We start from the raw sequence: 22,466 nt of genomic DNA, 5'->3' as shown, positions 1-22,466 counted from the left end.
TTAATGTTAGTTAATAAAAATACAATTCTTTATTGTTAGTTCATGTTAGTTCATTGTGCATTAACTAGTGTTAACATATACAATGTAAAAGTAAAAATGTATTAGTATATGTTGATATTAACATTAGCTACGGTTAGTAAATTATGTAAAAATTAATTGTTAGTTCATATTTACTAATTTGTTAACCAATGCTAACAAATGGAACCTTATTGTAAAGTTTTACACCATTATTTTGTAATGGGGTAAAATCATGCATTAACAGTGTTGCACAATGTAAGGCACTGCTTTATTTTATAACATTTGGTAATTAAAAAAATAAAAAATATGTTATTTACTACAATGAATTGAATATCAATTCAGCAGATTATATCAAAATTATGACACTGTTGTATGATTTTAATTGTTTTATACATTGGAGAAGGTCATAACCTCTGAGGTTTTTCATGCTACATTAATTCTTTGTTAGACAATAGTTTGTGTAATAAATCTTATACTTCTCACAACAACAAAAACTCTAATGTTAAAAAAAGTAATGGGACACCAATATGAACCCTATTAGTGGAAATTAGGTTTAACTATTTGTTTACACAATCTTCACATTAAAAACACAGAGCAATTTATGAATGTGAAACAAGCCAAACCAACAGCATTCAGAAAATACAGTGTTGCGCATACCTTTTTCAGTATAAGGTAAGATATAGATGCATTAGCATCAATAATTATTGTAGCTATTTTGTCATCACGAATCTCCTTCAGTAATGGAGTGGGGTCAAGGTTATCGTCCAGCATCCTGATGGACAGCGTCTCGCGAGAGATCAGAAAACGCCTTATCAGCTCCTCCAGCCTCAGCAGACCTGTGGGGAAAAACAGGAAGAGCTGGAGATGTAAGGAACATATAAAGAAAGACTTATATTTGTAAAAAAAAGAATGTGTCAGTCCATTTGCAATGTTGCTGTGAAGACAGTGCGAGTCTGTGGCAATACAAAAGCCCAGTGAAAATGTAAATAACTAGCTATGCTCTCAAGGGAGACTACATGCACAGAAAGAGGCAGTCAAGCCAGTGCCAAACTTTAATAAGCTTAAGGGAGAAGAGAAATCAATGCTCTCTACACTCTCATTCTCTCTTACTCTCACTACCTCCTCTTCTGCTCTCTTTATTTCAATGATTTAACTTTTTCATTCTGATTTTCCTTTCACTTTATTCCCTTTAGCTCACCAAATTTGTCTCTATCTCAGCATCTTACTTCCTTATTCCCTTAATTAAATGAGTGCATTACAAAGTGAGTTCACTTCACTAATGCTCTGACACATTGAAATAAACATTATCAGACCCAGACCAGACATGTGGTTAATGACACATGTGTGACAGTGACTGCTGCTCTGTTCCAAAACAGAGTGAGCTGCCTACAGAGGTAGCATTTAAAGGCATCATAGGCACTAAGTAAAGGCTATTCCAAAAGGTACAATAGGCATCTTAATAATGTTACCTTATAAGATCCCTTCTTTTAGCCAAATTCTAAGGCTAAGCATTCCATGTATCCTTTGAGGAGAAGGCAATACCAGAATGCATGGTGGATGAGGCAAGAGAAATGTTGATTATAAATATATACACTCACTGGGAACTTTATTGTCAGGATCAGAAGGAATGATGAGGCTCAGGACCCAAGTGCAGAGCTCACAAAACACAGGAATTTATTTATACAGAAAATAAAAGGCAAAAATAAACAAACTCCCACGAGGGGGAAAACAAAAACAACCCTGAAGGGGAAAAAGGCAATCCAGGCTAGGGCAGGGGAAACTAGTAAGGATAGGGAATAAACATAAACACGAATCAGTCAACAGGGACGACCAACAGACAAGACCGACTGGATAAACACAGGACCGAACGAATACACAAGATGGACTGGCATTGGACAGCACACATGTGGAGACTAAAATAGGGAGAGAAATCAACACACCTGTGCGAGAGTTCGGCCACACACAAACCTGAAATCTCAGACCGAACTGACAGAACCTCAGCACAACATGAAGCCAGCTCATGACCCGGGCGCGCAGCGCAAAGCGAGCACAACACACGTCAACAGTCGCGAGAGACAGACACAGACACAGAACATGGAGAATGAGTGTCTGGGTTCCGACACAGACTGAAACTGAACCAGACAGGGAAGTCATGATCCAGACACCATGCTCCGGACATGAAGCACAAGACACGTGTTCACGAGAGACAGCCAAACTATTGACGCGAGTGCATCTGCCAAGATGACATAAGCGCGATGCACTCACGTCAGTAACAGACAGAACATAGAGCATGAGTGTCTGGATACCGACACAGGCCGAAACCAAACCAGACAGGCAGTCAGGATCCAGACACCATGCTCCGGACATGAAACAAGACAGACCAAATAGCGCACGGCAGGGAATTCAACCGAAACCATGCGCTCACAAAAAGACATGGGACGATGATGCCACAGTCCTGTCAGACAAAAACTGTGACACTTTATTAGGTACAACTGTACACCTACTTAATAAAATCATACATATACGGGTCAGGAGCTTCAGTTAATATTCACATCAACCATCAGAATGGGGCAAAAATGCGATCTCAGTGATTTCAATCGTGGCATGATTGTTGGTGCCAGATGGGATGGTTTGAGTATTTCTGTAACTGCTGATCTCCTGGGATTTTCATGCACAACAGTCTGTAGATATTAATCAGAATGGTGCAAAAAACATCCAGTGAGTGGCAGTTCTGCGGACGGAAATGCCTTGTTGATGAGAGAGGTCAACGGAGAATGGCCAGACTGGTTCGAGCTGACAGAAAGGCTACGGTAACTCAGATAACCACTCTGTACAATTGTAGTGAGCAGAATAGCATCTCAGAATGCACAACATGTCGAACATTTAGGCAGATGGGCTACAACAGCAGAAGACCACATCAAGCACTTTATAAGACCATAGTGTTCCTAATAAAGTGCTCAGTGAGTGGAGATTTAATTAAATTCTGAAAAGTATAGCTAAAAATAGTTCAGTGTAATATAAAATTTTATTATTCTACCCAATATTTATGTGTGTGAGTATTGTGCCTAGCAGCATGCTAATGTCAAATGTCATCCTAAACACTCTCCGTTGGTGAGAGCTATTGCTGTATGCGGCACACAGAGTTGCTGCCTATGAAAGCATTCCAAATCAGTCATTTATAAAGTTCCATGATGGTTAGAATGCTGCGTTAGAAGGTAGCTGTTTATGTAGGCAGTATACAGTGAGGCAGCTCACAAGGTTTTCCTGATGTTTTCAGGAGACAAAAATCATAACAAATTCTGTTTTGCTGAACAAAACTCGGGCTTCTAATGTGTCTAGCAGTTGTGTAGTCCTTGCTTCAAAGCTTGTTTAATTTGACAGACAAGGACTGATAAACAAGAGGTCACCAGTGAAAAGGACAACCAGCTGAAGCTATCAGGAAGTGTGTGGCATCACTGTGTCATAAATGAATGGCAATGAGAAACCCTGACACATGAATACACAGAGACTAGAGGCCAACCAATATATCACTTTTGCCCAACAACCATTAAAAACAACTACTGACTTCACGTGGGGATTTGATGTAACATGTGACTACGCTCAGCACAGAGCCTGACACTTAAAATGAATACTGATTAACATATGTAACATTTACTGATTAACGTTTATACATTTGGTAGCAAAGCTGCACCTTTAAATGTAGACTTAAGCGATGAAAAAGTAGAGAAATATATTGGCATATCTATAAAATCACATGTATCTGGCTTAGACGTTGGTACATTAGGTTAAGAAACCTCAGCATTTAGTCGTCCAGGCTGAATTATTACGATCTGTGGGGATATTAAGCTATACGATATAAAATATTTAAAAAATGTTATTATGCTGTAGTTACAATGCACTTTTTCTTCCCACAAGTTCAAGTGAATGCAAACATAATGTCTAGGTCAGTGTTTCCCAACATTTTTTCTGCCACGGCACCCTTTTTACAACTAAAAAATTCTACGCCACACCACTATCCCACATAGGCTAACCATCGTCAATATTTTTCCTTTTCAAGAATTTGTCCATGTTTACTTGTAATGTTTGAAATTTGGCTATGCAAAAAAGCAAAAAACAAACAAAAAACAAGTCACATAGGTAGGCTACGCTGTGTAAGGTCACATTTTTCAAATGTGTAATGAAAAAACAACAAATTTGCTTATTTTCTAATTTGTAGATTTGTTCTTGCAATGCCACAACAAATTACAGGGATGCAAACTCATGAGGGGCGAAAAAGGTAAGACAATCACTGGTCCACGAACATTTTTTCTGGGGATATTTTTTTTTTTTAAAGAATAAGCTAAAAGCATCAATTCCAGCTATTTTAGTGATTCAAGTTTATTCAAGTTTACAACTGAGCAGAATTAGCTGCAAAATAAAGAGTATTTTGGTGAGGCTTTCTTCTGTTTCACAAATTTGTTCAATTTTATGAACTGATTTGTTCAGTGACCTCTTCTGGAAATGTCACTAGGTGGCGACAAATGAGCATCTTATGTGCTATGAGTGAGTCAGTGAATCATTTAGAGTTGTTCATGACTGAAATCTACCAAGAGACTTTATAGTGTTTAAGCATTAAAAGAACAAAGCAGATCCATAGTCTTCCTTCAGTCTGAGCATTATTTTTCATCCAAAAAGACAACAATAATAGTGAGTTTTAATAACGTCCTTACCTTCTCCTTTATTAAAACTTGCATGGCTACAAATCTACTGACTTCAGTATAAGAATTATAAACACAAAACAGATCTATGGTATATTTTCCTACAGTAGCCTATTTAAACTGCTGAGCATGCCTTTTTTCAGAAAAGACAACAATAATAGAGAAATAATAATAATTTTGAGTTTCAATAATGTTCTTTCGTCATAGTAAAGCGCATTTCACATGAGTTGAGTCGAGGCATCAATGCTCCGTTCAACGCCTGCGTCAAGCGCCGCATTGCCCTCCACATGACAAGCATTACAGACAGCGTCACCGAGTTAGCCATGTAAAAAAGCGGGAAGTGTGCACAATAAACATTGAAAACATATTTGGAAGAGGAAAAAAAAGCTTGCAGTTGCAGTTGATAGCAGAAAGTAATAAAAGGACTCGTTTATGTTTAGGTCTAAGCGTTTTCTTGGTGAATTTAAATTAGTTCAATAACTGGGGTTTCTGATATTCGTAAACGATAAAGTAATATTTAATTAAAATAAATTATGAGACATTCAATGTCTCTTCACAAATTTGGACAGTTTTTAAATATTTCTTGTTGCTTAGTACTCTCAAAGACATTATTGGTAAAGCAAAAACCTGTGTGTGAAAAATACTTTGGTGTAAAGTGGCGTCACTTCATAGACTTCAATGTATTCTGCAGCGCTGATGCGAGTCATGTGAAAGATCCTTAACACGTATAAATATCAGTCACTTTTGCACATTAATCATTGCTCTTCACAAAACAAAAGTGACCGATTATGGTTTCAAAATGGCGAATTTCTCCGAAAGGAGAAATTTGGATCCCTGAAATTATTTGTAATTTTTTTTCATGCATTTATTTATTTTGTGGAATTTAATAATTATCCATGGCACAACTGACAATCTTTCACGGCACACTAGCATGGCACAGTGGTTGGGAAACACTGGTCTAGGTTACTAGTGTAACCTCTGTTCCCTGATGGAGGGAATGAGACGTTGTGTCAATGTAGTTACACTAGGGGTTCGATCTTGAGAGCCCCAATCACCTTTGCTTAAAATAGAAAAGGCCAACACTGGTGGTTAGTTATGTAATGCAGAACAAAAAGAAATGATTAGGACAGATGAAAGGTACTGCCAATATATAGACAGTTAATATAATATATTGTTCCCCATCTGTCACTCACTCGACGTTGTGTCGATGTAGTGACACTAGGGGTTCGATCTTGAGAGCCCCAATCAACTTTGCTTAAAATAGAAAAGGCCAGTGTGAATTGGCAAGTGGAATTTGCATGCCACTCTCCACCCCGGACATATGGGTATAAAAGAAGATGGCGTGCACCACTCATTCAGATTTATGCTGAGGAGCCGATAGAGAGTCCCTGCCATGTCAGCGGCCGGTTCAGCACCGCGGCAGGAGGGACACAACATCTCGTTCCCTCCATCAGGGAACAGAGGTTACACTAGTAACCTAGACATTCCCTGTCTGTCACTCACTCGACGTTGTGTCGATGTAATGACACTAGGGGTTCCTATAAGAAATGCCACAGGCGCTGAACCATGTCACGAGGTACGGAAGAGTGGATACAGGCAAGCTGCTGCATGCCTCACAGCGAGTGCTCGACCATGTCATGACCTTCCAGCGAGTTAGGTAAGGCGTCTCCCTAGTCCCTTTAAGGGGGGGAGGAGGCACTTACCCAAGGAGGCTACAGGCGTTGGCCTTTCCTGATATTTGCTGTTAAGCAATTTCCCACCGAGCACCTTCTGAAATAAGGATGAGAAGTGCTCTTCCATCTCCAGGAGGGAGGGCACTACGGAGACCACATCCTAGCGGAGGGAGGTTAACATGTGGAGAATGCCTCACATGGACTTACCAATGGGGATGTTCACATATGGAATGATGCCACCGGGAGGACCCTATCTACGGAGAGGGTACACAGCAAAAACAGTGGCCAAAGCAGAGTGAAGCTCTAATGAGGGGAAACTCATTAGAAACACAGGGTTCACCTGAGGGGAAACCGAACAGTGGAAACGCATCACACGGGATTACCCAGAGGGGAATCACCATGTATGGAGCACTGAGCCCAAGTACACGGGCTCACCTGAAAAGGGGCATACCACGAGTACTGGGCCTGGTGGCGTCACTCCTCCGCTGAGTTCGTCACCGAACAGTGCTTAAGACTTAAAGAGGCATCCAGGTTTCACCAGTTACGGGGAACCGTTGTGGACAAAATAGCGCACATTATCACCTTGAAAAAAGGGGAAAGGCGTAAATGCAAGCGGTACACCCAACCGGCTTCCCGGCCTACCAGCTGTTACCCCGTAACACTCGGGACGAAACCGGATCTATACGTAGGTTGTAAAACCTTGCAAAGGTATTGGGTGTAGCCCAACCCGCAGCTCTGCATATGTCTGCTAGAGAGACCCCCCTTGCCAGTGCCCAGGAGGACGCAACACCTCTAGTGGAGTGCGCCCGGACTCCCAAGGGGCATGGCAGTTCTTGTGAATGGTAAGCCAAGGAAATGGCATCCACAATCCAATGGACCAACCTCTATTTGGAGACAGATTTCCCCTTCTGCTGCCTTCCAAAGCAGACAAAGAGCTGCTCCGAGCATCTGAAGCTCTGCATGCGGTCCAGATAGATGCGCAGGGGTGTGAACTGGACATAGCAACAACAAGGCCGGGTCTTCCTCCTCTGAAGGGAGCGCTTGCAGGCTCAGCACCTGATCCCGGAAGGGAGTGGTGGGAACTTTGGACACGTAATGGGCCGGGGTCTCAAGATCACATGAGAGTGTGCCGGCCCGAACTCCAGGCATTTGCTGGTGACAGAGAGCACCTGTAGGTCTGCCACCCTCTTGATGGAAGTGAGCGCCACCAGGAGGGCCATCTTCAGTGACAAAGTGCTGAGCTCGGCCTGCTCCAGGGGCTCAAAGGGGGCTTTCTATAGGGCAGGTAGGACCAAAGAGAGATCCCAAGAGGGAATCAGGTGCGGTCTAGGAGAATTCAACCTCTTCATGCCTTTGAGGAAACTGGTGATCAGGTCGTGCTGTCATGAGGGTCTCCCATCCAGTGTATCATGATACGCTGCTATAGCAGCCACATACACCTTCAGGGTAGAGGGAGACAGCCGTCTCTCCAGCCCTTCCTGTAGGAAAGACAGCACAGACCCAACCGCACACCTCTGTGGGTCTTCCCTACAGGAAGAATGCCAGTTCATGAAGAGACGCCACTTCAAGGCATACATCAGCCTCATAGAGGGGGCTCTGGCCTGAGTGATCATATTTACCACCACTGGCAAAAGGTTCGCTAGGTCTTCCGTGTCCCGTCCAGGAGCCAGACGTGGAGGTTCCAGAGGTCTAGCCGTGGGTGCCAGAGCATGCCCTGCCCCTGAGTCAGAAGGTCCTGCCTCAGGGGAATGCGCCAGGGAGGGGCTACTGCCAGGAGCATCAGATCTGAGAACCAAGTCCGGTTGGGCCAGTACGGCGCAACGAACAGGACTTGCTGCCCATCCTCCCTGACTTTGCACACGGCACCCCAGCACGAGTTCGAGGCATTTGTCGTGACCATGACACGCCTTGAGACCTTCTAAGGGAATGCCTGCCCATAGAAATGCCAGGTCTGACCAAGGGCTGTAATTCTGACAGCACTGTGGCGTGATAGTCACACGCTGGGTGCTGTGGCGCCATGCCCACCTCGGGACTTGAGTCTGTAGCCAGTCCTGAAGCGGTCTCATATGCATCAGCCCAAGGGGGAGAACCGCTACCGAGTATGCCATATGCCCCAAGAGCCTCTGAAATTGTTTCACTGGAGCTTTTCAGGCAGGTCAGCACTGACTGTGCACGCTTGGTCATAAGATGTGCCATGAGAGTGACCAAGTCCAGCTCCATACTGAGAAAAGAGATGCTCTGCACAAGGGAGAGCTTGCCATTCTCCCAGTTGACCTGAAGCCGAGTTGGTTGAGGTGCTGAAGCACAAGGTCCCTGTGCGCACAATAGATCTCACGAGTGAGCTAGGATTAGCCAGTCATCGAGATAACTGAGAATGCGTATGCCCTTCTCCCTTAGCAGGGCCAGGGCAGCCTCTGTGACCTTGGTAAAGATGCGAGAGTACAGGGACAGACCGAAGGGGAGGACCTTGTACTGGTATGCTTGTCCCTCGAAGGCAGGGTCTGTGTCGAGGAAGGATTGATACGTGAAAGTCCTTCAGGTCAATGACCGCGAACCAATCCTGATGTCGTACTGATGCCAGGATGCGCTTCAGCATTAACATCCTGAACGGAAGCCTGTGTAAGGCCTTGTTCAAGGCACGCAGGTCCAAAATTGGGCAGCCTTGTAAGCCTTCATCATCAACGAGGAAGAGAACTTACAGGCCTTTGAAGGGAGCCTTGGTCGGTCCCTCAAGTTGGCTGCGACCTGCGGGCATAAATGCACCGCTACGGCGCGCTCTACCTGGGGAAGCTCGATGTATCCCTTAGCCGCTCCGCCGTCAAGGGTAGTTAGGATGGACAAACCCGTGAAGCGTGTACGGGCAGAAAAAGATACCTTCCTTGACTTCGTTAGCTCCTCGTGCACTTCCGGGAAGAAAGGCACCGGGGCGGGGGGCGGCCGTGAGTCACACTCCAATCCCAGAAACCAATCATCCAGCCGCAAATGCTCAGGGCAAGGTGGAGGGTTCCACTTTAGTCCGATGTTCGCAGCCGCCTGGGCGAGCACGGCTGCTATTTCAGTGTCCGCCTCATCCTGAGCTCTACCGCCCATGAGCGGGAGTTCAGAAGAGTCGTCTGCTTCTGACAGCAGAAGCCCACCCTGCGACGCTGCGACCGATAACTCATCCTCATCATGAGCTGTGAATGAGACATTAAATCCACCCTGAGGCGGAACGCCTGCATCGCTCGACAGCTCTTCCAGGTAGAATGAGCGTGCTGGGGGACGGGGGGGTCTGCGGGGGCTTAGCCGGTGGAAACGTTCCCATGTCCTCATCCAGATGAGCTTCAGCGCAGGACGTACTGGGATGGGAAGAAAGAAGAAGGAAGTGAGCCACGACCACAACGTTCTTATGGGCATGTTCTCGCAATGAGAACATAACCCCTACATGAAAGCTGCCTCGGCGTGCTGGCGCCCCAGGCACTCAAGACAGATTTCATGGCTATCCGGAGGGGAGAGATAACGGCCACATCCAGTAGCACAAAGGCGAAAGGCCATCTTTAAAAAGACGCCGATCGTTTGTGCGAGCTCTTTTAGTAGAAAATATACTCTTTAGAATATACTCTTTTAGCACCTGTAGACTCGGCCGAAGCGCCCAGGGGAAGCACAACACTCGACCGTGCGAGGGTGACTGTTGATATGCGCTGTAAAATCCAGCAGCGTAAGTGTAGGTGATGGGACGAACACAATACATGCATTCGACTCAGAAGAAAAATCTGAATGAGTGGTGCACGCCATCTCCTTTTATACCCGTATGTCTGGGGTGGAGAGTGGCATGCAAATTCCACTCACCAATTTTCATTGGCCTTTTCTATTTTAAGCAAAGGTGATTGGGGCTCTCAAGATCGAACCCCTAATGTCACTACATCGACACAACGTCGAGTGAGTGACAGACAGGGAAATACAGTTATCTATATCTGTCACCATTATTCCATATTTTATGTCATCTGTCATCATTGTTTGATTTTTTTTCTCGATTTGTTGCATATTTAGTTATTTTGATTAGATAATCATCAAGTGCTCTAAATTAAAGTGAGTACATGCCAAGAAAAATGCAAGAATATGAACACACACATACATCACATGTGAAAAAAGTCATGAATACAGAATTGCTTTCTATCTGTTTAACGACAACCTCTGGCGCAGCAGCAAGCCCTGCTCTATCCATCTCTTGCCACCATTTTAAATGAGCTTGATGAGTGGCAAGTTGCACCTACTCTGCTGCTATAGCAACCATAGTGCAGCCAACTGGGTCAGAGCTGAGCGGTATGTAGCGATGCCCACTGTAACACACATAAACGTCCAAGTGCACTCACAAGCATTCTGCATACGTGGCGGTGTCTCACACATTAACACGCGCAGTAGGGGGAGATTTATTCTCAGATTAGGTGAGCATTATGTTGTCCAGTTACATGCAGTGTATTTGCCCAGCAGTATGTGTTATTGGCACAGCTACCTATTATACTAGTGTAGAGCAAAGTAATTGTTAGTGCTTGCAGAAAGGATGCACTGCAGTGTCATTATCAGAGCTTGTACTCGAGAACTTTTTGTAATCACATCTTGCTCATCAGCCTTGAATGCATATTCCAGCAGTCTGACACTGATATAGCAATGATCTCACAGTGCTGTTAAGTGATTTTTTATGGAACCGCTTGCAGACATTTCCCTATTACTTGACAGATATCATTGAATTAAGTGTCCTGATTTATCAGACCGGTCTCTATGACAGCGCTAGGCTCTGTAAACAGCACAAAAATGTGACGGGATGAAGTCAGAATGTTTGTTCAATCAGAAGGCTCTGAGGTGCTTTCTGCCTGTCAATCATTTTGCACGTTTACAGGGTAGCCCAGATATTGGAAGCAGGAAGCTGAAAGTGTGGTAGCTGAGGCAGTTAATGATTGACAGGCTGGTTAAATGCCAATTTCAGCTTCACAAGCAGTTGTAAGTTCATAGCTTGGGTTGAACACTCTTTTGCTGCTGATGATTTTGACAAGACTGAGATGATGTGCTTCTGCTGTCCTGATCAATCTCTGATTATAATGGTCTTAACAGTACCTTTTTATGGCGGGGTTTCGGAAAGGGGGGCGTGTCTAACTCAGTTGCTAAATCTGGATTACAACACCTTCAAATGTTTGCTGTTTGCCGAAAGAAGAAGCTTGAATGGGGAGATGATGTTGAGGAAACATTGATTTAAAAATTCAGATTTTCCTTTTTATATTTTTTACTTTTTGGCCACACCTGTGGAAATATTTTAAATGATCTGTTTTCTGTTTAAATTAAAAAGAAACACGCCTTTCTCTGAAGACTCCATCTAGTAATTCTAAGTAGTCTATGCAAAAAATCATGTGCACTCCATGTGAAATAAATGTAGATATTCAAGCTCAAGGGATGACCAGGCCAACTGCTGGTTAGGGCAGAGATTTCTGACTCACATTCGGCCTTAGCACAAACCAGACTAGCCGATGGGTAGCTGAAAGAGCATAGGATGGCTCCAATGGCCAGGCTCAGATCTTCGTTGCTAGGATACAGAGTCACAGATGCAAAGCGCAGGTAAGGAAGTCGTGGAGTCTCCTCTGGACCAATTTTAACATGTGGGATCTGAGAAAGAGCACATTTTAGAGATGAAAGAGCAAAAGGATAATAAACAAAGTGAGAGAGACATGCATTGACACAAAACCAAACATCAACAGAATATGCAAATGAGGCTCACCTCCTTTTCCCCACATATGTGACTGACTATGGAACCAGAGGCGGGACTGGAGGCGGGGCCAATCACAGAGACCACACCCTTTGGCAGAATCTGGCACACTATGACAAAAAATAATAGAGCATTTCAGTCCTCTTTATCAAATTCATTCTGTCTTTCTGAGTCACAGTACACAGCACTGAATCTCCTTAAAGTCTCTTGACCCTTTTCTGTTCAGTGTGCAGTAATGTTGTTGTGTGTATTTGTGTATATATGCATTTGAAAGTGTGACTCACTTGTATCTGTAGTCTCATACTGCGAGTCTTTCTGGAGTTCAAAGATGTCAACTTCCACACGAGCACGAGTTGGGCTCTCCATTACACTGTTAATGTTCTCACGTGCTAATGCTAAAGCTAAACGCTCCCCACGCCCGCAGACAGAGCTGTCATCCAGAATTGCCGCTAATGGAGGAGAGAAGAAAAGAAAGAGAGAGACAGACAGATAGACAGTAAGATCACAAGCATAGGTAAAAATAATCTAAATAAACTGACCTTTTAAAACACTTATAAATTAGGTCACATCTATCATGTCCAATAATAAATCAGTTTGTCCACAATGATTTTGAATGCTTGTACATAGAATTTCTGATATGATCTTGGTTGCACTTTTGAGCTTATTATTTATAAAAATATGTTGTGCTTTATCTATTATTCTCTTAAAAACAAGTTGATTTGACAATATAATAATATAGTAATAACAATATAATAATAAACATGACTAGCTTGAGCATTTAAAGACTTATAGAAGGCCTGTCCACCATAAATTGCAATTAAGGTTGTTGATTTAATGTGTTAATTCAGTGTGATTAATTCTATAAAAAATAACACGTTAAAAAAAATATTAATAATAATAGTATGTTAATAAGGAATTTTCCTACCAACTGAACAATTAATCTTGAAGTGCCACATCCATGTTTTTGTGAGTCTCAGTCAGTAGGGGGTAGTCAGCGCAACTCCAGCTTTACAGGCATCGAGCTGGATGGAGAAGAGTGTAGGGGTCTCAAGATGTGTTTTTTGAAGTTTAAAACTACATTTAACTTGATACAGCATCCTAAAATCGCTGCAATACGCTCCAAAAGTGCCCATTTGTACATTTACCTCAGAGAGATTAACAACCTTAATTGTAAAATGGATCTCTGTGGACTGTAGGCCAGTGATAGGCTTATTTTCAATTATATGGAAATAAACCATTCAGTATTTACTCATCTGCCAAAACAATGTCATATCTGATATTACTATAGCATTATTTTATTATTATAAATGATTATTACGTTTTTTGCTTTTATAATATTTATTTAAAAAATTAATTAAAGTTACATAAAAAATTATTTTTTATCATTATATTTTGAATGATCTTTATTTGGGTGACTTTTTCAGCAAATATTGATATATGTGATTCATTGCAATTAATTGTATTAATTATTCAGCATATCATGTATTTAATTTGATTAAAATGTTTTATTGATTGACAGCCCTAATTACAATGTGAGATATATGTCCATATGTCTTACCCATCCGAACGGATGACAGAACAGGGGACTGGCTCAGGGAAGAAGGCGGCATGGTAAGCACAGTAACTAACAGGAATTGGAAGTAAATCGACAGCAGGAGCGCTGGCAGTTCCGGCATCTTCTACCGCTCCTCATGGAGATGCCTTCTGCTGCCTATAGCACCCCCTAGATTAACAGAACACAGAATTCAATAGTTTATTATACAACAGTTAGTTCCGGTTCTCTAATCCGATTGGACAATCAGTGTTACAGGAGTGCTTATATTTAGTATAACAGCACTGGACTCTGGGACTGTGTTTGTATCGCTCCGCTTGTCTGTGCTTGCGGTATTCCAGACTGGTTGTAAGTCTGTGCATTGCTTGGTTTGGAACTATTTTCATTAACACAGCAAAAACAGTCAAAAATATGGCTGCAAGCAGCATTTACAGGGCCAAGCACCAACTGAACAACCCAAAGATCTTACAGAGCAAGCACAGATCACACTGCCCCATAACAGATTTGAACCCACAACTTTCTACTCCACAGTTCAGTGTGCTATCCACTGCACCACACAGCCACAACATCACCAGTCAACAAAGGGACATACCAAGCTTAGAGGAATCACATCCGATTCCAACTGTTATCATGATCGACTTTATATTCATGTAACTTTTAAACAAAGATGCAAATCAACATTTGATTGGGGAAAAGCCCAGCTTTCATTCAGTAAGCAAAATACAAAAATATCCAGAACAACACACATTTCTAATGCATAACTTGCTGAGGTGGGGATTGAACCCACGACTCTAGGAACTATAGTCATGTGCCAATCAGCTAACATAACTCATCCATGGCAAAGAAACATGCCAATTTTAGTGTCAGCACACAAGTGTGGGTTAATTTTTTAACAATAGGTCGCACTGTCTCCAAACATTTAAGGTATCCTCAGGAAATAATGTTGAAGATTTATAACATTTTTCTTTTACATTCAACAATGCATTCAAAAGATATATATCAGGGTTTTTTTTTTAAAAAAAGAACATACATATCAGAAGAGAAATAAAAATAAGAAAAAAGAATACCTGAAAGCAGAAATTATCATGGACGAGCCCTGAAACATTCAGTAATCAAACTACAAAAAGCTCTAGTACACAGCTAGACCCAGGACCTTTTGAACTATAGTCCAGTGAATAAACACACTGAGCCACTCAGCTGACTTGTTCAACAAGAAAGAGACAAAGAGACATCGCAAGTTAGAGTCATCACACAAGTGTGGGTTATCTTTTGAACTATAGGTGATGCTGTCTCAAAACTGCTCAGGTATCCTCAGGACATAATGTAGATGATGCATTTCAATTTTCTTTTAAATCTGACAATGCTTTTAAAAGATATATCACTTTTATTCAAATGAAATATGGTGGAGGGACAGTATGGCTGATATGGGAACAATTGGTGTAACTGAAAAGACACCAACATCATGATTTTAGGACATATAGTTCAAAAGTTACGTGCAAAAATAGCAGTTTTTAACATCTTTTGAACCATAGATGGTGCTGTCTCCAAACTGTGCATTTACCCTTAGATCATGGTCCTGATGAAACAAACCAAGTTTCGTTTCGCTAGGACAAAGCATTGCCGAGATACAGCCTTAAATAAATTTTCACTTCGACCTTGTTAAATTTGTGATGCCGTAACTTTTAAACAAAAGTAAAAATCTAAAAATTCTGAATACTCATTTCTGTGCGGCTCGGTCTGGATATTATTTTGAGCCATTGTTTGGGAAAATCAAGTTACAGTACATTGCTATCAAGTTTGAAGGGTGTGAAAAGTTTAAACTGTAAACGGCATCATCTAATATGGCGGCCACTGTAATGGGCGGAGTTTTAATGTAAGAGGTCCTTTTGAATCAACAAGAGGGGAGTAATCAAACAAGAATTGTGTTTATAGGCCAAATGGTTCAAAATATATGCAAAAAAAAAACAACTGAATTTTTTAACTAGTGGTGGTGCTATAGAGCAGTGTTTCCCAACCACTGTGCCATGGCACACTAGTGTGCTGTGAAAGATTGTCAGTTGTGCCATGGAAAATTATCAAATTCCACAAAATAAATAAATGCATGAAAAAAAATAAAAAATAATTTCAGGGATCCAAACTCCTCACCTTTTGTAGAAATTCGCCATTTTGATAACATAATCGGTCACTTTTGTGATTGTGAAGAGCAATAATTAATGTGCAAAAGTGACTGATATTTATACGTGTTAAGGATCTTTCACATGACTCGCATCAGCGCTGCAGAATACATTGAAGTCTATGAAGTGACGGCACTTTACACCAAAGTAGTTTTCACACACAGGTTTTTGCTTCACCAGTAATGTCTTTGAGAGTACTAAGCAACAAGAAATATTTAAAAACTGTCCAAATTTGTGGAGACATGGAATGTCTCATTCAGATTCAGATTTCAGTCATGAACGACTCTAAATGATTCACTGACTCACTCATAGCACATAAGATGCTCATTTGTCGCCACCTAGTGACATTTCCAGAAGAGGTCACTGAACTAATCAGTTCATAAAATTGAACAAATTTGTGAAACAGAAGCAAACCTCACCAAAATACTCTTTATTTTGCAGCTAATTCTGCTCAGTTGTAAACTTGAATAAACTTGAATCACTAAAATAGCAGGAACTGGTGCTTTTAGCTTATTCTTTAAAAAAAAAAAATATATATATATATATATATATATATATATCCCCAGAAAAAATGTTCGTGGACCAGTGATTGTCTTACCTTTTTCGCCCCTCATGAGTTTGCATCCCTGTAATTTGTTGTGGCATTGCAAGAACAAATCTACAAATTAGAAAATAAGCAAATTTGTTGTTTTTTCATTACACATTTGAAAAATGTGACCTTACACAGCGTAGCCTACCTATGTGACTTGTTTTTTTGTTTGTTTTTTGTTTTTTTGCATAGCCAAATTTCAAACATTACAAGTAAACACGCTACTAAGACGGACAGAAAACATGGACAAATTCTTGAAAAGGAAAAATATTGACGATGGTTAGCCTATGTGGGATAGTGGTGTGGCGTCTAATTTTTTAGTCGTAAAAAGTGTGCCGGGGCAGAAAAAAGGTTGGGAAACACTGTTCTAGGCTTGGCCCCTAATAAGAAAACCAACGAAAACAATAGGTGCCACAACAACTTCGGTGCTCGGCCCCTAATCACTGACCATATTGTTTCTAAAATGTAAGTGAGATATTAATTTCTTGTTTATAGAACTGTAGCATAAAAGCAATATCATACTCGCAATTGTGCTGGTGTACTGAATATCAGCTTGGTTTTTATTATCTGTGGAAACAACAGCACTCTTGCTCATGTGATACCGCTTAATTTTACATGAATACTAACAGATATACCCACACCACTCTCGAAGAATAAAAAAACGGAGTGACTATTTGCACTAGGTGTCATTATAGCAATTGCAACACAGCACATCTATTTGCACTCAAATAGTGTGCTTGAAACACAAAAATTGGAGACAAACTGCACCCTTAAGTGTTGCTGCAGTGGCGTAAGGTGTAATGACATTAAGGAAGTACTTTTCTTTGTCCGGATGACCCAGGTTCGATTACGCTTTTTGTCCCACTTTTTTCCCATCCTGTTTTCTGTCTCCACTATTAATATTTCCTTTAATACTACTTACAATAATAAACAAAAATGAAAAGAAAGATTTATTTCCTCACAGTGATTTGGTCACAGTGAAGGTCGGAGAGTTTGATATAGGTAATATTAACCATGGTTTTACTATAGTAATGTTGTAGTAACCATGTTTTTTGGTGGAAGCCATAGTTTAAATGCAATTAACCATGGTGTTACTACAGTAATATGGTGTTTACATAGTAACAATGTTTAATTTTGTGGTTACTATGATTTTACTACAAAATACCATGTAAGAGAAGTTTAGGGTTAGTTTTAGGGGTTGATGAAGGGTGTCTGTGGTACTCTAAATAAACACAACAAACACACTGCAGTGATGCCACTATACTGTATGTTAGTGTTTGATTAGAGGTGTAAATAGTATTTGCCACTATTTGTACTTAGTACAAATAGCCTCAGCCTTAAAAGAAAAAGTTTAACAGATACAGATACCCCCTCATGCACTGGTTGGTCTTATAATGGACTCAACAGTGGTGTTTGTAACATCATCATGAATTAGATGTTTGATGACAGCTTGCTGATGCAGATCTTGACCGTGTCACATTCATTTCTAACAGCAGCACAGGGAAATCACATTACTGTAACATACAAACATCTGATGTCTCTAATGCATACTCACTCTCTCTATTACACACAACACAATACAATCTGTGTGAACTCTGACCTTTAAAGAGCTAACAAGATTTATTTAACCCCAGGGAGGAAAGGATAGATATACTTCTCCTCCCCCTCTTCCTTTCTCTCACTTTGAATGTGTCAGCACAGCATGGATAAGTAAGAAATAGAGGAAATTAGAAGAAATTGTGTTTTTGTGTACGTGTGTGTGTGTAGCATTAAGGATGCCATTATTGTCCTGCCACAATTATACAAACCATTACGCAGCCGTTCTCAAATACTAATGACCAATGTCACAAATATAAATCCTAATGAATAAAGTTCACTCCTGCTGTTTTGCATATGCAAATGTGTGAATAAAGGGATACTTGGCAGTGTGCAAGCAAACTGTAAAATCTTAATTATTTAGGGGAGAGGGGGAGCGCAAGAGAAAGAGATGGATAGAAATGAAGGAGACAGAAATAAAAAGCAGGATAACAAGACGAGAACAGAGAATGAGAAAAAGAAAGAGAAAGGGAATAAGCAAAATGAGAAAGAGTGAGATGCAGAGAGAGAATATGCTTGATGAGGGGCCCCTCAGGGAAAGGGAGGAGTAGATAGCAGGCACTTCATTTGTTTCTTTTTCGTCTTTGTAACTAAGAAGTGAATCTGACAGTTATAATAATAGCATAGTGATTCATTCTCCTTAATTGATTTGAATTGTGAAATGAGAATGTTGGATGCAAGCACTGCCAGTACCAGTTGATACACACACATTAAGATGACACCAAGCTTATCTGAAACACCAAAAAAGCCTTTTCCCTTCTTTTCTTTTCCTTTTCCACTTTTGTGCCTGGAACCAGTATGGAAAGATTCCAAAGAGGAGGTACACAGGCTAAAACCACAAGAGCTTAACAGGATAGTTCACCCAAAAATGAAAATTCTATGATAATTTCGGGGCAGTGTTGGATGTAATCTGATTACATATTAAGCAAGTAATTAGTTACTGTGGTAGTTACTACTTTTTATTTGAAAAAAGTAGTGTAACTAATTACATTTTAAATTCTTGAAATTAGATTACAGTAAATGACTTTCAATTAAGTAAATTCCTTTTACATTTATTCATTTAGCATACACATTTATCCAAAGCAACTTACAAATGAGGAATATAGCAAAGCGATTCGTTATAAGGAGGCAATAACATGAGAAGTTCTGCAATACAAAGATTCAGATTGCTCAGAAAAGCACAAGTAGAGAGGAAGGTGAGTGACAGTGGTGAAAGAACGGAGTGAGTTTTTTTTTTAAGAAGAAGAGAGAAGACAGCATTAGTAGGATTTGGTCATGTGCTCATGAAAGAGGTGCGTCTTTAGATGTTTCTTGAAAGTAGTTAGAGAATCAGCTGCTCAGGTGGAGTTTGGAAGTTTGGAAGGTTGTTCCATCAGCAAAGAACGGTGGAAGTGAAAGATAGAGAAAGCCGATTTCACCTGCCGATTTACAAGCTTCTGGAGGGCACATAGACTCGAAGTAGTGAGTATAGATCAGGGACGTGCCGTCCATATAAGCTAGGTAAGCAGTGCTTACCTAACAGAAAGGTGAAAAGAAAAATGACTATGAAATATTTAAATATAATTGTCAATATAAACTACTTTTTTCATTCAAATTCATCATCTTTCACCTCAGTTGAGCAGCACAGACAGCTATTAATTTATTCGCTTTGGCGCCACCCTCAGGTATAAGCACTTTATGTTATGATTTCTCTGATTCAAAGCATTGTTTTCCACCCTTTCATTCAAAACTGTAAGTTCATTCAAATTGAATCGCCCGCTACTACAAATGGCCAAGGTATGTACGCTTACCAAAATGAGTAAGGCAATCAGAAGCTCCTTCCTTCAGTCACGCTATCTGATTTTTGTTTTGCGTCAACACGTTCAAGTTCACTTAATTAATGCGTTATTAATCGTTTAAATGGATAAAGTGTAAGCATCGGCGAACCTACAGGGATTTCGCAAAGTTGATTTCAATGGAACTGAGAAAGAGAGGCTTCAAAACTTCAACAAGCAGGTGACTTTTACAACAAAGTGAAGATGTTCATTCGCAAAAAGAGACCCATGGTTTTTGTGTTCAAGTAAAGATAAGTTAATATATTTAATAAAAATCTGTGTTATTAATACTAGGTCATAGATACAGTACTACATTGTTTCTGGTTAGTCTGAGGCTTTGAAATGGGGATATAGTAATCAAGTCCTTGTGTTTCAGTATTCTCCATTATGTCTGTTTTATAGTTTTAACGTTAGGGTGCAGTGTCTGTTTAAAGAAATATATTAAGGGATGTAGACTGCCATGTCTATGTGACATTTGCATTGTGAATAAGATTGTTGTCTTTGGTGGTCCAAAGGGAGGCACTTTTGCTCTATAGAAATATTTATAGAAAAATAAAAGTCCTTCATATAGCACATAAATGGACAAGTCATATATCAAAGGAAAGCTCTCACTCTCAGGAATTTTGTTGCTCTCATGCCATAGTTTGAAAGATTTTCAAAATAATCACAAAATGAAATATGATTTCTGTAAGTCATCAAATACAATTGTCTCTCTTATACTCCAATAACTGCTGCTGAAATAGCTAAATAATTTATATTTGCTTTTACCTTAGGAAGTTCTCTAAAAAATGAGCCATTGTTTACTTGTCTGTGAACTTGCTTGGCTGAATAATCCAATGTTCAATCTTAGATGTCCAGAACAAAATATGCCATCCAGAAAGAAAAGCATGCAAAACAAATCATCAGAAAAAATGTTCTACTGTTGATGATAAAACAAATTAAATAATTGCAAAAAGAAGGATCTCAGCTTTCTAATGACACCTAGATTGAGCTTTTAGACCACTCAGAGGCTAAGATATTCAATGAAACAACAAGGGTGGTGCTTGAACTGAAAATTAGACTGAAAAATGTCATAGAAATATTTCAGATCTGTATAGTGTCATGGAATGTGATACAGAAAAAAATATTTTTTTCTAGTGCATTCTGCCACCTAGTGGAATAAAATGAGACTTTTCAAAGTGAGGTTGAGTGAACAGAACCAGAATTACATGTTTACAAAGTTAGGACAACAACAAAATTTTGTGTTTGAATTTGTTTGTTTTTTTAATCTGTTTATCATAAGATTATAAACACATACAATATTATTTATGAATACTTTGAGTCTTTTTTATTCTTATTATTTATTTGGGCTGTTCTCTGAAAAATGAGACCAATTACAGGTGCATCTCAATAAATTAGAATGTCGTGGAAAAGTTCATTTATTTCAGTAATTCAACTCAAATTGTGAAACTCGTGTATTAAATAAATTCAATGCACACAGACTGAAGTAGTTTAAGTCTTTGGTTCTTTTAATTGTGATGATTTTGGCTCACATTTAACAAAAACCCACCAATTCACTATCTCAAAAAATTAGAATACATCATAAGACCAATTAAAAAAAACATTTTTAGTGAATTGTTGGCCTTCTGGAAAGTATGATCATTTACTGTATATGTACTCAATACTTGGTAGGGGCTCCTTTTGCTTTAATTACTGCCTCAATTCGGCGTGGCATGGAGGTGATCAGTTTGTGGCACTGCTGAGGTGGTATGGAAGCCCAGGTTTCTTTGACAGTGGCCTTCAGCTCATCTGCATTTTTTGGTCTCTTGTTTCTCATTTTCCTCTTGACAATACCCCATAGATTCTCTATGGGGTTCAGGTCTGGTGAGTTTGCTGGCCAGTCAAGCACACCAACACCATGGTCATTTAACCAACTTTTGGTGCTTTTGGCAGTGTGGGCAGGTGCCAAATCCTGCTGGAAAATGAAATCAGCATCTTTAAAAAGCTGGTCAGCAGAAGGAAGCATGAAGTGCTCCAAAATTTCTTGGTAAACGGGTGCAGTGACTTTGGTTTTCAAAAAACACAATGGACCAACACCAGCAGATGACATTGCACCCCAAATCATCACAGACTGTGGAAACTTAACACTGGACTTCAAACAACTTGGACTATGAGCTTCTCCACCCTTCCTCCAGACTCTAGGACCTTGGTTTCCAAATGAAATACAAAACTTGCTCTCATTTGAAAAGAGGACTTTGGACCACTGGGCAACAGTCCAGTTCTTCTTCTCCTTAGCCCAGGTAAGACGCCTCTGACATTCTCTGTGGTTCAGGAGTGGCTTAACAAGAGGAATACGACAACTGTAGCCAAATTCCTTGACACGTCTGTGTGTGGTGGCTCTTGATGCCTTGATCCCAGCCTCAGTCCATTCCTTGTGAAGTTCACCCAAATTCTTGAATCGATTTTGCTGGACAATCCTCATAAGGCTGCGGTTCTCTCGGTTGGTTGTTCACTCTCTGCCCACTCACACATAAACACTATACAATTAAGACTCCAGAGAAGCCGTCATACAACATTTGTGATTGTGCAAATAACAGACCAACACATTTTGGCAGGATATAAAAGACAGGCTTCAAATGC

At 40.5% G+C, this 22,466-nt stretch overlaps 1 protein-coding gene across 5 annotated transcripts in view; it reads right to left on the bottom strand.

Moving 5' to 3' along the window:
* LOC127453943 (glutamate receptor ionotropic, kainate 5-like) overlaps positions 1-22,466 on the bottom strand; it is a 95,281-nt gene that overhangs the window by 17,291 nt on the left and 55,524 nt on the right. For 2 of the 5 annotated variants that reach the window (XM_051720765.1, XM_051720766.1), the window contains exons 4-8: positions 13,681-13,845; positions 12,407-12,571; positions 12,135-12,232; positions 11,857-12,022; positions 676-854 (exon numbers count right to left, since the gene is read on the bottom strand). In XM_051720765.1, the coding sequence (XP_051576725.1) occupies positions 676-854; positions 11,857-12,022; positions 12,135-12,232; positions 12,407-12,571; positions 13,681-13,798 (726 nt within the window). In that variant the 5' untranslated portion in view covers positions 13,799-13,845. Of the gene's footprint in view, positions 1-675; positions 2,356-11,856; positions 12,023-12,134; positions 12,233-12,406; positions 12,572-13,680; positions 13,846-22,466 lie in introns of those variants that run through there. The other 3 variants (XM_051720769.1, XM_051720767.1, XM_051720768.1) reach the window with 3 other exon arrangements.

This window comes from Myxocyprinus asiaticus, chromosome 16 (genome assembly GCF_019703515.2).
Source record: "Myxocyprinus asiaticus isolate MX2 ecotype Aquarium Trade chromosome 16, UBuf_Myxa_2, whole genome shotgun sequence".
Classification (NCBI taxonomy): Eukaryota; Metazoa; Chordata; class Actinopteri; order Cypriniformes; family Catostomidae; genus Myxocyprinus; species Myxocyprinus asiaticus.
Note: the sequence above shows the minus strand (reverse complement) of the source record. Positions and strands in the feature narration are given on the sequence as shown.